Below are 15,285 nucleotides of genomic sequence, written 5' to 3'. Positions count from 1 at the left end.
AAAAAAAAAAAAAAAAAAAAAAAAAGAAAAAAACCCTCAATCCAGGACTGCACAACTAAATTCCTGGACAATTTCTAAAATCTAAGATGTCCGTATGTAATATGGATCAATTAGTTTAACAGCTTTACTGATATATCCATATTGATTTTTTTAATTAAAAAATATTTTTATTTTCAGAGGGTTCCAGAGTTTTTCCTCCTTGATAATACACTATTCTTAAAAGCAGTTTTAAGTTTAAAGAAAAATTGCAGAAACTATAGAGTTCTCATAAACACTCTCTTCATTCAGTAAGATCTCATTAGTTTTTTTTACATTGTAAAAGTTTTTTATTTTACAAATTTTTATTTAATGTTAATAAATTTTATTTAAGGACTTAAGGAATTTTACAAGTCTTTCATTTGCTCTCTATCAGTTACTATTTAGTTCTTCCAAATCTTATAAAATTCATTTTTAAGACAACCCTTTTTAAAGGAACCCACTCTAACATCCAGTGTTGTTGACAAGGAACCGTCCGGTAGGCATTATCTCAGATCTGTCATGATCTTCTGGTTACGCCACTTTGACCTCCATCAGGACAAAGGTCAACATTTCGTGCCTGAAAATTCTGTTATTCCCTTTAGGGCCGTCTTTGGATCTGTGTAGATTCATTCTGCCTTCCCCTGAATTTCAGATATCCTCCACAATGAGCTGAAATCTCTTGCGGTTCCTAAGAGACGTGCAGCTAGCTCTGCAGAGGATGCCAATACCCAAGGACCAAACCACGCAGCTATCAGATGGTTCCTATGATCTGCAGCGTTGTCTTGGTTCTTTCTCGTGGATCCAACAAATAGTTCTGGGAGTAAAGCAAACCACCTAGTTGCTCTATGAGGCAGTTCCACAATGTGGGTCTACAAAGCTTCATATTCGTTTTAAGATGAGCTTTTCTCATTCCTTGACCAGGGACATTTGACTGGAACTTAGAATGGTCCTTGGAAGCGAGGATGGTGAGACTTCATCTCATGTCCTTGGGACATGCGATCAAGCGGTCGGTGGCTGGAAAAGGACGTTGTGTTTGGTAGAGTTGGCAAAAAAGAGGAAGACCCTTGATGGGATGGATTGACACCAGGGTTGCAACAAGGGGCTGAAACACAACAGTAACTGGGAGGTCGGCACAGGACCAGGCAGAGCTTTGTGTTGGACACAGGCCACTGGGAGTAGGACCTGACTCGATGGCACGTAACTACCACCATAGATAAATCTGGGTAGACTTCCTTTTTATAATATCAAGCTTTTCTATACTTTAGCAACCCCCTCAATTAAGGCCTTCATGTTTGTCTCATCTTTTTATCATTTATATGTTCTCATATCTTTCATATGTTTATCATTTTATTCATCAGATCTTAGAGATCTTTGGGTGGCTGTTTTCCAAGGTAAATTCAAATTTTACCAATGGATAAATCAATGATACTACCAATAGAATTACCTTGTGCATCTCATGGAGATGATTAATAATGATCTCTGCTATGAAATCATAGTACTGTCTCTAAAGTGAACCAGAGACATATATAAACCATAGATAGATGAATGGATTTGGGGCCTACACCTAATTATAACTCTAAGAATAATTACCGGAGTCCTTTAATATGCCCCTACTTGATACATATCCTCATGAAGAGAGATCACTGAAGATATGGATGCGATAGCAAAGTGTGGGGAAGAAATACTACCTATCAGAAAGAATAGCATCTGGGGTCTTAAAGGCTTGTCTTCAAACAAGCAGCCGTCTAAGTGAGGCGTCACATGGAAGAAGCATATCAGCCTATGTGATCTGAAAATTGTAAATGATAAAGTCCACATCTGGAGGAGAGAACAGTACCGGACCTGAAATTCTAAATACCAGCTTTGCAAAAGCCTTCAATGACAGTGGAAGTCCACACTCAGTGTGCAGGGTTTCACACCTCCAACCATAATCCAGGGATGTGAACAGCCTTGCTATCAGAGAGAGGGAGAGAGAGATAATCGTACAATCTATCACGGCAGATGTAGTTAGGTTAAAATGTAACTAACGTCTTATCATTTGATCTCTCTTTTGACTCATTGTAAAGTTGATCTCATTTTTAATATTTTCTGCACTTTTCTACTGAGGTTTGTCTGTTTTCTTTTGTCATTGTTGTTTCGGGATTGTTTCTTGTTTTTATTTTGTATCATTTTCCGTCTATGAAATCCAGGATAGGTAAATCTATAGAGATAGTAACTGGATGCATAGTTATGTAGAGGCATGACAAGGGAGGGTCGTAGGGAAAGGGGAGCCAACAATGAGTACCACAAAGGAGAAAAAGTTCTAACACTGATTGTGGTAAAGATTGCTTAACTCTTCTTGATATGATTAATCTACTGGATTGTATGATATGTACATTATATGCCAATGGAACTATTTAAAAAAAGAAAAGTTTAGTTGCTATAACAAAAAGTCTCTCTTATTAAAATTGCCATTTTCATGGGTTAATTATATATGGGTATACTACTACTTGATACGTAGCCTCTTTCCCGAGACCTTTAAACTCGTATCAGTTTTAACAGTTTAGACGGACTGAATTATCTACATAAACAATCACATCACCCACAACTAAGGGCAGTTTCATTTTTCCATTCCAATCCTGATATTGTTAACTTCTTTTTCTTATGCTATTTCCCTTTGTAGGCTCTCCAGCGTTGTTCTAACAAGAAGTACTGGCAGCAGGCTTCCCTGTCTACTGCCTGACAGTAAAGGAACCGATTCTAACACTAAATCACTCACTGCAATATTTGCTAAAACTACCATTTTCCTGCATTCCTGATGTGCCCTGCAGTGTGTCTTTGCAAATTATGGTAATTGCATTGCCAAGTTCTTCCTCTTTAATAACTTAGAAAATCATTTATTTCTTTTATCTTTAATTTGATAACATAGTAAATTACATTAAAATGGTTTTTAATGTTACACCCTACAAGCTCAAATATTATCTTCTCCATAAGGATTCTCCCTTGGTTATCAATTCTAAACCAGCAAATTCTTCCTTAACCACTAAAACAGACACAATCCACATAAACTTTTCCTGCTCTAATTTTTCTCTTGGATTCATCATCATTTAAGGTACTAAGTATTTTATTATTAGTTCTTATCTGCTTCTCTGCACTAGAGTCTAAGTTCCCAGCGGGCTGGGGGGAAGGGGAGTAGGGTGGGCATAAATGTTGACATTGCTATATCTTCAGTATACAGTACCAGTCACATAGAAGGCATTGAATAAATTGTCATATAGCCATAGAAGATACTATTGGGTTATCAGGAGGGACCAGTATCTGAAAAGATAGCATGCTTGGGAAGTAGGACAGCAAAGAAGAGGAAGCCTCTTGATGAGATGGATTGACATTGCAATCGCAAGAATGGACTCAAAAAGCAATGAAGGCCCTGGGGAATGTCAGAAATAGACCTGGGGGCCAGGATGCAGAACCTCATCAGACTGAACTGGAAAACACTCCTAAAGGTCAACAAACAACTGGAACTATTTACAGGCTTTTCTTTTTTTTGTCGTTGGGTTTTTTGTTGTTTTGTTTTTTTTCTTGTGTCGTTGGGTTTTGCTCTGTCTTGTTTCTGTGCTTATTAGTGTCTCTGCAGGTCTACCTAGATAAGACAGGCAGGATAAACAACAGGGAGGAGAAAACAATGGGACCAATGGTTCCAGGAGGACATGGGAGAAGGGGAAGTGGGGAAAAGGAACTGGGCTTAACAAACCGAGAGACAAGGGAACAACCAGTGATCTAAAATCGATGGTGAGGAGGGTGTAGGAGGCCTGGTAGAGCTTGATCAAGAGCAATGTAACCCAGAGGAATTACTGAAACATAATGAAGACTGAGCTTGATAGTGGGACAAAGGGAAACTGAAAAGAAATGGAGGAAAGAACTAGGAGGCAAATGGGCATTTATAGAGGTCTAAATGCAGGCATGTACATATGTAAATATATTTATATATAATGATAGGAAAATAGATCTATGTACATATATTTATATGTTAAGTATTAACATATTGGGCCTCTACTCAAGTACTCCCTCAATACAAGAACACTTTATTCTAATAACCTGGCATTCCGTGATGCTCAGCTTCTTGACAGGATCGCTGAAGATAAAATGGGCGCACAAGCAAATGTGGTGAAGGAAACTGATGGTACCCAGCTATCAAAGATATAGCGTCTGGAGTCTTAAAGGCTTGAAGATTAAGAAGCGGCCATCTAGCTGAGAAGCAACAAAGCCCATATGGAAGAAGCACACCAGCCTGTGTGATCATGAGGTATCAATGGGATCAGGTATCAGGCATCAAAAACCAAGAACAAAAAATCATATCATTGTGAATGAGGGGGAGTGTGAAGTGGAGACCCAATGCCCATCTGTAGACAATTGGCCATCCCCTTACAGAAGGGTCCCAAGGAATAGCAGAGCAAGCCAGGGTGAAGTGTAGCACAGATGAAGTATACAACTTTCCTCTAGTTCTTTACTGCTTCCTCCTCACCGCCCACCGCCATCATGACCCCAATTCTTCCTTACAAATCCAGCTAGACCAGAGCATGTACACAGCGACAGATAAAAGCTCAAAATCAGGGATGTCAGGACAGATAAACCCCTCAGGACCACTAATGAAAGTAGCGATACCGGTGAGGGGGAAGGGGAAGGTGAGAAGAGAAAAGGGAAACTGATCACAGTGATCTACATAAAACCCCCTCCCAGGGGGACGGACAGCAGAAGAGTGGGTGATGGGAGACATCAGATAGTGTAAACATGAAACATAATAATAATTTATAAATTATCCAGGGTTCAGAGGGAAGGAGGGTGGGAAGGGAGGGAAAAATGCAGAGCTGACACCAAGGGCTCAAGTAGAAAGAAAATGTTTAGAGAATGATGATGGCAACAAATGTACAAATGTGCTTGACACAATGGATGGATGGATGGATGGATTGTGATAAGTGCAGTACGAGCCCCCGATAAAATGACTAAAAAAAAAAAAAAAGAGTGGGTTTTAACTTGACAATTATTGTGCAGATGGCAGAGGACTGGGCAGTGTTGCTCTGGTGTGCACTGGGTTGCCAGGAGTCAGAGCAAGCTTGATGGCACTGAGCAACACCAGCAATTGGTCTTTACTCATCTGGAAACAAAGGAAAAGGAGGAAACCAAAGATTCAGAAATGAAAGTAGGGCATTTATCGAAACAGCCTGTCGTCTAACCTATCTGAGACCAGAAGAACTAGATGGTGCCTGCTTACCACTACCAAACACTGTGATTAGGATTACTATACAAGGATCCTGGCAGAATGTGAGACGAATGTGGGAAAGATCTCAAATAACTCCAGACTTATTGGACCAGTTAAGTGTCGAGGACCACCTGAGGCTACCCTGAGAGAGTTTTAAACTTTAAACCAAAATTACCCCTTAACGTCACCTGTGAGCTAAACAACAGATTGGCTCATAAATGAAGACTGTCATCCATGAGTAATGCTCTCCTTTGTAAAACCAGCTAGATGAGGCCAAATGGTCAACAACCACTCTACAGCAAAGATGAGAGGGCAAGAGGGCAGGGACGCCAAAGCCCAACCAGACAGGGTGAATGAGTGATGACATGTTAGGACAAGATAACCAGTGTCACTGGCCAACTGAGGTAGATCGTGTTACAGGAACCTAACTGCTGTGACACCCCCACCCCCCACCCCACCTTAAACACAAGATACTGATACTAAAAATAACTGGTTGAATCCATGAACTTTATATCTCTGAAAGAAGTCCTACTTAGTTATGGTACCTTGTATTTACACATACACATATGCCACGCTCGAGTTAGTTTGTTATCATTGTTTGCAAGGAGAGCATCTATATTCCTAAATTATTATAATGTTTTGCTATTGTTGGAAATTGCACTATTTCTCTCCTATTTGGCTATCTTTAATTTTCCTCAACATTTTACTATGACAAATTTCAAATATACAAACAAGCTGAACGATTTGTGAACACTCCAGTCCCACCTCCCGGAACTACCTTCAAAGGTATCACCTGTATCTGCTGTAAGACCTGAAGCATCTCACTTCTCTAACCTCCTCCCTTACAGTACGGCCCATAGGAGACTTTGACTGTAATCACTTCCACTTGGAAGTTTGCTTCCATGTTTGTAAGGCTTCGGAAATTGGTCATTACTATAATGTTTTGCTATTGCTGCTCTTAAAGCTAATTCTTCTTTCGCGTGTCCTTCTATTTTACCACATTCTTGGGCTGGCATCACTTCTTGTTCCATCCTCCCCTGGCCAGCCTACAAACAATTCACAGTAGTCCTCACAACTCCGACTGCAACTTCTGGCCTCCCAAATAGACCACCCTGTCCTTAAAAACAGTTAAAAGGCAGGACTTGGTTAGCATAATGAAAGCCAAATTTTGACTATTCATAATGACCATTTCATAAGTTTATTTGACAAGTAGTCTAGAGACGCAAAAACATCAAGGATTTAGTATAGTATCTCGGTGTTTCCCTTAAGTCCTCAATAAGAGGGGGAGGGGAGGCATATTTTCTTGCAAACTCTTTGTGAACACACAGGAACATGAGTCTATGTCCTATTATTGCTCTATGTGTTGTGCATAGTTCATTTTTCAACAAGACGTCCCTTTGTGGGACTGCTGGGAGGTGACCTGAGGAAAGGGGCCTTGTGGATAAGCACATGGCACTTGATTTGAGAGAACCGGCCTCTTTTCCAGGGAGCCCTGGTGGCCTAGTGGTTGCACGTTGGGCTGCTAACCCAGAGGGCAGAAGTTTGCAACCACCAGCTGCTCCTTGGAGAAAGATGAGGCTTTCGATTCCAGGAAAGAGTTTCCGTCTCCGAAACCCAACGGGGGCAGTGCTACCCTGTTCTACTGAGTGACTGAATCAACTCAAGGGCCGGGAATTTGCTTTGGGGAGTTCCTCCCAGCTCCGCCCCGTTCCGTGCCTTCCCTCTTCCTGATTCTCGGACTCAGCCCCCCATCTCTACAGTAACTGGGAGGAGCACTGGCAGCAGGGGTTGGGTAATGGGTTGGACCCACCCACTGTGCCCAGAAAGCAAGATAAGGCTTTCTGCTCCTGTAAAGATGGGCATCTTTGTGGGCTCAAAGCGACAGTTCCACTCGGTCCTGCAGCCTCACTCTGAGCAGAACTGACTAGACAGCAGGGAGGGCTCGCTTTTAAAACAGCACCTGGGATGCATTACATCAGCCTTAAAATCCTGAAAACTCGGACAGCTTTCCAGCAGCTTCTTTCTGTTATTCTGAATCAAGAGGTTGTTAAAGAGACTGAAGGAAGGTGAAAGGGATTCTCACAAAAAAAAAAACGTGCCCGCCATGCTGACTTTGAGCATGATAACTTTTCCTCTGGGAGGAAAAGCCAACATTCTCAATCTCATGCAGAAACAGTGCGATTGCAACCGCTGCCTGTCTTGTCTCTTCAACCGGAGCCTGACACATTTAGCCCCCGCACCTCCTCCTCTTCCCGCTTCAACGTTGCAGAACGCACCCGTGCAAGCGACATGGGGTAAACGGAAAGCTTGGAAAACATGGCCCAGCCAGTTGTGAGAGACAGCTCTGGGATGTCTCTCCCGGAACTGGACCTTCAAATCAGGGAACTGTGGCCTCATTGTGTGTTTTGTGATTATTAGTAAAGTAAGATGATTATTAATAATAAAGTTGTTATTATTATTAAAGTATAGCCTGGGCAGTTTTACCTGTGTGGCTGGCACAATCATGTCTACAATTAAATATGTACGTTAAGTGAAAATGCCTCATTGCCTCGAGTAGATTTGGTTTAATTAAAAAGTAAATCAAATGGGTCAGAAAAACAATTGCCAGCAGCCACAAGAACTGTTTCCACTTGGAATCTGAGGACGCGAGCAAGCGCTGTCACGGGAGGCATGAGCCTCATGGTACAGTGTGAGGAGCAGGAGAACCGACTGATTAAAACTGCTTTGCCTTTGCCATCCAGATTATTAAGAGAAGGGGCCTTATTAATGAGGGCGGGTCCGCCATACCTAGCACAGCCAGAAATCACAAGGCACACAGTCCATGCCAACGGCCAGCCCTCCACGGCTGCTTTGCAACCTTGGCACAAGCAGGCAGCGGGCACGGAACCGTTCCCTGGGCACAGGCTGCACAACCGGGGCCAGCCACCGGGAGAGAGAAGAGGGCTGTGTAACCGCCTTTGTAAGTATCGTTTGGCCGCTTATTTTGAGACCAGTGAAAGGGGCAACTTGGTCCTGAATGCAGGAATGCCTTTGAAAAAGACAGCGCTCAATGAGAGAAGCCAGAAGCCACTGGCAGAAAAATGCTTTCAATACCTGAACAAGCCCATGTTGGCCCAGGGTGGTTCGAGGTGAACACTGGTGCCTTCCCGTCGGGAGACCCTGGGTTTGATGGTGGGCACAGTGGATTATGAGCCACTAGCATGTGGAGTCGGGTGTCAGGGGCGTGTCTAGACTAGGACAAACTGGGAAGAAAGGCCTGTCAATCTACTTCAGAAAATCAGTCAATGCACACCCTGTGGGTCCCACCAGTTGGATTCTGTTGCACATGGGGTCTCTCTGCGCAGAGGGATCTCCCCGTTGACTTGACAGAGGCTAACAATAACTGTGGAAGCGATTCTCTCTGTGCCTCCTTCCACATCCGGGACCTGAAAATCAGTTGCCCCAGACCTCCGGAGAAGAGGAATTAATCAAACAGCCGGGGGATCATCGTCCTACGACTAGGCTTGGGTTCCAGCCGCATGTCCATTGTGGATCTCCTTCCCACGAGGGCCACATCACGTGGGTTTACAGCTAGGAAAGTGTCAAAACAGGCAAATCTTTTTATTTTAAAATATTTGGTCCATAAAAGTCTCCCCTCCACTTTCACCTGTTCTCCACCCATCCCTCATAGAAGCAGATAGAAAGAAATTGCATGGCCTCCTGCTGGGCCTAATTCTTAAAGTATCTTTTTCAATTTCCCTGGCTATTCTTCTCAGGTTGACGGCACCAAATGTATCTAAGGGGGAGCCGTGGGGACAAGGTCACAGCGCATATGTGCACGGTCTTTCCTAAGACCTCTGGGGCCAAGGAGAAGAGAAAGGGCAGCTTCCCGCGGCTCCGGGAGGAAGGACACCAGGGAGGTCAGGCTTGAATGAGCCCTGAAGAGCCCTTGGCCATATGACTCTTTTGGATAAGAGATTGCCGAGTGGTCATCTAGAACAGAGTCCAAGCTATTCTCAGGAGCATGGCCAGGCACGGCACAGCGGAGGGGAGAGCCTCACTTTAGTCTCCCAGGGATGCATTAGCCCAAGGGTAGGGTGGGGTTTGATTTTGCCCTTTTCCATTTAGTTTATTTTTTAAAACAATTCACTCTACACTGAACAGAAGTTAAAGCTGGGATTTTATGCTTGACACGGTGGATGGATGGATGGTGAGAAGAGTTGTACGGGCCCCCAATAAAATGATTTTTTTTTTTAAAGTAGGCATGATCTTATTCCTTTGATACACTTAGGCACAGTGCAACTGATGATGTTTTCAGCACATCTCATGCCTGCACACCGTCCATTAAAAGCTCACGTCCTCCCACCCACAGCTGAGTGCCTATCCCAAGCTCCAAACATTCTCCAAAGCCTCTAAAGGTTGCATGATCTTCCCACAGTGACCCAGAGTAATGTTTGGTTGGTGGTGTTCATTTTGTTTGGTTTTATACCATCCATCCAAATTTCACCTGCTCTAAAATGAAGTAGCAAGAGAATAGAAGATGGATATATAGAAGGAAAACAGGTTTAAAGAGAGAGAGTTACCAGTGGAAGAAGGATACCAAAGCCTTGGAGATCTGAATATCAAAGAAGAGGGGTGGAGATGACCGTGACAAATAGCAAGGGGAAGGCCAGAATTGTGCTGTGGGGCATTTCCAGAAAAGTCAACTGAGGTCCATGATCTTTGGAGCAGTGATCATTTGAATAAATTAGCTTTCTCTTGAACCTAGAACTCTGAAGCCAGAAAGAGCCCCTCCCATAATTCTATAAAAGAGAACCCAAAGTCAGATGAGTGAAAAGAATGGGGCAAGTGTTTCATGTACACATCTCACTTTCAGAGCAACAAAAACACGGAAAGACCGTCATAACACAGCTATGTTCTCTCGTCTATACTCTGCGGCTTTCATACAGGAATCTGGAGGGGAAATAATCAAGACAATGGAATATAGGTCCAGTATGAACAAGGAATTTTCTCATAGGCAGTTTTCAGAACACGGAGGAAAGTAAGTTTCTGAACTCCTGGGTCTCCTTGACCAGAGAAGGCACCCACTCCCTGGACTGGTAACAACTAGGCTTTACAGTCATACTTCCAACACCACATTTCTAGTCACCTTTGCTTTTCTTGAGGTCTGCAAATTATATACTCAATGGGACAAAAGCTAGGGTTTTCACATTTGATTGACACCTGTATGTACTTTGAGTAGCGAGCTCAAAAAATAAACGGGAGGAAAAAAGGAAGAGGAAAAGAGATAAAGGTAATTAATAAATGAAAGGTTGTTTACTCTAAGAATCCAGGTTTATGCTTATGGTCCACATGAGGTCCAAACTGTATCTGGGCTTGAAATCCACCAAACTCACAAGCCTTTTCGAAGGAGACAGGGTGGGAGCCATTCAGGATGTCATCCCGAGCCTGAAAGACAAGAGGAGGGGAAGCATCAGAAGCTTGGAGAAACGGTTCACGCTCTCCACAGACAAACCCCACCCCAGAGCACGCCTTCTCTGCGGTGCACAGGGGCAATGCGCCAGCGCACGCACAGGGATGCTCTCAGGATGCTGTGCATGTCTGTCGGCCGCGCAGGAGAACAAAGGCAAAAGGAAAACACCTCTTGGCCCCAAATCGCCTAGAGACGGAACACAGCAGCAACGCGCAGCACATAAAAGCACAGCTTGATTGTAACCTAGGAAGGCAGGAGTGGTTATGAAAAGTAGACACAGAGGAAAACCCTGGTTAAATCAGCAGATTCGTAGAGGCCGGGATATAAATTCAATTGACTTTTTATGAACCTCTACATCACAAAGTTAGCAGACAAAATACCTAGAGTTCAAAACCCATCCTCCATTCCAAGGTAAAGAAGGTGGGGAGGGCTAGAGACCAACCCAGACAGGCAAGAATTCAATACCCAAGGCATGTTGGGGGCTGACAAGCGTTGCACAGCCCTGGAACTGGGAACTCAGTGTCCACCTCAGTCCACCTCTGTAATGGCCTCATGCATCCTTCTCCTGTCTGTCCTTCTGTCGCTTGCCACCCCCACTCCTTCAGTCCATCCCAGCTCCTGGTGACCCTATACAGTTTCCAGGACTATAAATCCCGAGGAGAACAGGCTGCTTCATCTGAGAAGCTGGTGGGTCTGAGCCACCAACGTCACACCTCGCCCACAGTACAAGGGCTCCTTACCTGTCTCAGCTAATCTCAATGATCCCACCAAGCCTTTCGTCGGCAATGAGTGTTTCCTTCTTGTCTTGCTATCTCCTGCCTTCCAGCCTCTGCCTTCCCCATCCTCCTTCCGTGCTGCGTTTCTGTCAACTAACTCTGGAGTCACCCTTTTCTCACACAGGGTCAGACAGTACATTTTTGGACCTTGTGGGCCACACTATCTCTGTGGTCTTTACTACGACCACAGAACTCCGTCATTGGACTGTAAGGGCAGCTACAGACAATATGTTAACAATAAAAACAAAAGATCTGTATACCAACACAACTTTATTTATAAACACAGGCAGCAGACACGGCTGCCGTTTGCTGACACTGTCACTGTCGCTACAGAAAGGCAGATCGATAAACGGAAAGAGGGAAGGGGGGGACAAGGGAATGAGGTGGGAATACAGAGAAAGATGAATTATGTTTCCTTTGAGTTGAGTGAAACTTTGGGGACTCCCTAGTGCAAAGCCCACATTTTATAGACCAGAAAACTGCAGCTCAGATAAGTTAAATGACTTGCCCAAGTTTGAACAATTAACTAATAGTCAAGGCATAAAAGGCTACTGAGAGGGTATCTTTCAGTTAATAAGAAATACTGATTTCTCTGGTTGATATTCTCTTTATGTCTAAGCTGCCAGGCAAGAGAGTATTATTATGCTAAAAGCAGTGAACCAGTTCCGTCCCACACAATCGCCTCGCAACACCCAGCAGAGAGAGTCAAGGTTCCACTGGGAGGTCAAGAGAGCCACTATTTTGGGAGGTCAGCAGCTGTGTGAAATGTCCACCAGAAATGGGTGCCATGACAACATATGCTAGAAACTGGATTCCAAACACACAACAAAAGCTGGAGCTGAGCTCCTGCGCACCGTCGGGAGCTGCCAGAAACCTCACCCGCCTCGGGGCTGCACACTGATTGCTATACTGTACCTGCACATACAGCAAGTTTAGCTGCACGGGGTCCCTGGAATCCACGTTCTGATCCGAGTAAAAGAACTTCCGTCGAAGCAGCAAGGTTTCATTTTCATCGACTCCTTGTTCTCTGAACGTCCGGCTGTGATCCAGCCAATTGACTGCAACACAAGGCACAGGGAAGAGCCGTTCATATTTCCCCGGATCCAAGGAGAGCGCCCCGAGCCGCGGAGTGATACCGGGCTGTGTTCTGGAACGCCGTATTCTGCTGCCATTGCTTCTTATATCAGAACTGCGTTTGTTAGCTTTAAATAATTCATCTCCTGTCTGCTGTGTGGTGAACCCCCAGCCATTCCTAGAGTTGGCTAACACATTTCAATCGAATTTCTGCTGTGCTCCCCCAGTGGGTGAGGGCGGGGAGTTGGGGGGAGAAAGAAGGTAATGAGGGCTCTGTGTTAAGATAATCAAGCATTTCCTTTAAAGCAGGAGCAGATCTGTAAGAGTCTCACCATTTGAAATAATTTACAAATTTTGAGCATAATGAGTTCCCCCTGACCCTAATTAGAAGAAAGAATAAGATAGAGATGAGAGGAGGGAACGAGGGAGTGCTGGATCCACAGAACAGTGGTGGGGGGTGAGCAGAGATCCTCCCGGGGCCCAGCACGGATTTCATCCCTCCTGAGAATGCACGCCTGCAATCAGTTGGTGGAGGGAGCCACTGGGTCTTCTCCAACTCAGAGCAGCTTCTTGAGACCAAGCAGAAGGGTCCCAGTGATCTTCAATGGCTACCCACTGGGAGCCGACTGCAGGCCTTTTCCGCTGTAGAGTCACGGGGGAGATTCAAACCTCCAACCCTTTGGTTAGCCACCATGGCTCTAGGGCGACTGGAATCAACTACTCCTCTAACATTTCTGACAGGCCACATAGCTTCACTCAGCTACACTCCTCCCTACACTCCTGGGCCAGTGTTCATTGCTAATCTCCTGAGGCTGTCAGCAACAGGGATTGTGTCTGAGTGACCTCATCTCCCATGAAGCCCAAGAGCGTATCACGCACATATTAATAAATCCTTGGAGTCTGTTTCAAGCCTCCCTTGCTGAGAAAGACGCGTGCTACTGGAAACCAAACGAGGCAGAGAGAAAAGGGAAAGAACAGAGGGTCAACGGAAATGACGGACAGCACTACTGAAGATCCGCAGACACAACGACAATGGTGCCATCTTCCCACGGCAGCAGCCAAGGCCAGCCCAAGGGAAGGCAGTGGCGGGGGCAGTGAGTAGAGGTGAGTTGCGGCACCAATTAGGATCCACTTTGTGGCGGATCGGGCATCAAGTTACACACAGCACGGGCTTTGGTGCACACAGGGTGGCCACAGAGGGAGTTTCAAGAAATTCATGGGAAGTGAAAAATTAATTACTATTCAATATTAACGCAGACTGCCAAAAGAAGCTACAGCTATGTCTTGGAAGGAGCACAGTCAGCATGCTCCTGAGGAGCGGGGATGGTGAGAATCCGTCTCCCGTGCTCTGGGCATGCTGTCGGGAGAGGCCAGGCCCTGGAGAAGGACGTCATGCTTGGTGACGTGGGAGAGAGGAAGGCCCTGACGAGACGGACGGACGGACCCAGTGGCTGCAGCCATGGGCTCGGGCGTGAGCACAATCGTGAGGGCGGCCAGGGCTGGGTGGGCTTCCTTCTGCTGCACAGGGTGGCTGGGAGTCAAAGCCAACTCCATGACAGCGAACCTCAAAACTCCTGACTGTAGGGCCACAGAAAGAGACTTTCCTGGTAGAATCGTGCGACTATTGTGTAACCAGTGAAGGAAATAATGAATTGAAGCAATGGTCCTCGATGGCTGTTCACTTCTAAACAGAAGTACATATCACAACGGATGGGGTAGACTTTATTTTAAATATATGTGTGTGCGTATGCACATGTGTGTGTACATACACACTTAGACACACGTACACACTTATGCATACTCATGAACACACAGGCCTGAGCCTGATGAGCCACCAGTCCAAAGGGTTTAAAAGGAGGGAGGAACATGTTAAATGGTGTCACAGATATGCAACAACAAAATCCAGACTATTGGAAGCACTGTACAATTAACACTCTGGTTTACACACACACACACACACACACACACACACCGAAAAGACAGAAGAGATGGAATCTACTCATTAACGGAATAAAGCAATATATCACTCAGCCTTCATTGGCTCGCTGTTCCAACAAACGGAAACTATTTGGAGGAAATAACAGAAATTATAAACACATTTGGCATACCTGATATTAAGAGATTCTAAAAATATGATGAAATGGAGCGACTTTTTAATCCCTTCAGTCTTTATATTTTCGTGACTTAAATCTAAACATGGGAAGCGGACATGGGGAAGTAACAGACGAAAGTACACCCTGCCCTGGGTCACATACGTGTTGTGAGCGCGCGAGGCGTGGCAATGCCCACGTGCCCGCCTGGCCGGCTCCCCTCCTGCACTTACGGTCATCGTCTGTGTGAAGCTTGGCCTTGAGCTTCTCCATTTTCCGCTCATCGCGTAACAGCGTCCGGTCCTTTTTGAGCGTGCCTGTTCCTTCCTCTTTCTTCTCGTCCATGGTTTCTTGGATTAGTGAGTATTCTTCATAGTTCGTTATTCCTACGAGCACACATTAGCTTATAATTACCAATGATTAAGCTATGGCCCGGGGCTCGGCACCCTCCCAGGAGCGCATGCACACAGAGGAGAAGCGGCAGCCTTCCTACAGTGGGGGGCATGCAGGTGGCCCCGTGGCACCACATCAAACAACTCAGGATGAAGCACAGGGTTTTCAGCTACTCAGGTCACATCCAAAATGTCATGTCTACATTCTTGCCATTTTTAAGCAACGACAACAAAGTAGTGCTCATGC

At 45.0% G+C, this 15,285-nt stretch overlaps 1 protein-coding gene across 1 annotated transcript in view; it reads right to left on the bottom strand.

Moving 5' to 3' along the window:
- The window catches only part of TLN2 (talin 2), a 351,431-nt gene that overhangs the window by 161,256 nt on the left and 174,890 nt on the right, over positions 1–15,285 (bottom strand). The window contains exons 5-8 of the mRNA XM_045294950.1: positions 14,880–15,032; positions 12,398–12,540; positions 10,554–10,681; positions 10,165–10,186 (exon numbers count right to left, since the gene is read on the bottom strand). Of these exons, the coding sequence (XP_045150885.1) occupies positions 10,165–10,186; positions 10,554–10,681; positions 12,398–12,540; positions 14,880–15,032 (446 nt within the window). The remainder of the gene's footprint in view (positions 1–10,164; positions 10,187–10,553; positions 10,682–12,397; positions 12,541–14,879; positions 15,033–15,285) is intronic.

This window comes from Echinops telfairi, unplaced genomic scaffold (genome assembly GCF_000313985.2).
Source record: "Echinops telfairi isolate 266 unplaced genomic scaffold, ASM31398v2 ScPeMD7_4048;HRSCAF=4782, whole genome shotgun sequence".
Classification (NCBI taxonomy): domain Eukaryota; kingdom Metazoa; phylum Chordata; class Mammalia; order Afrosoricida; family Tenrecidae; genus Echinops; species Echinops telfairi.
The sequence above is the reverse complement of the archived record's forward strand: the minus strand, read 5'-3'. Positions and strand labels throughout refer to the sequence as shown.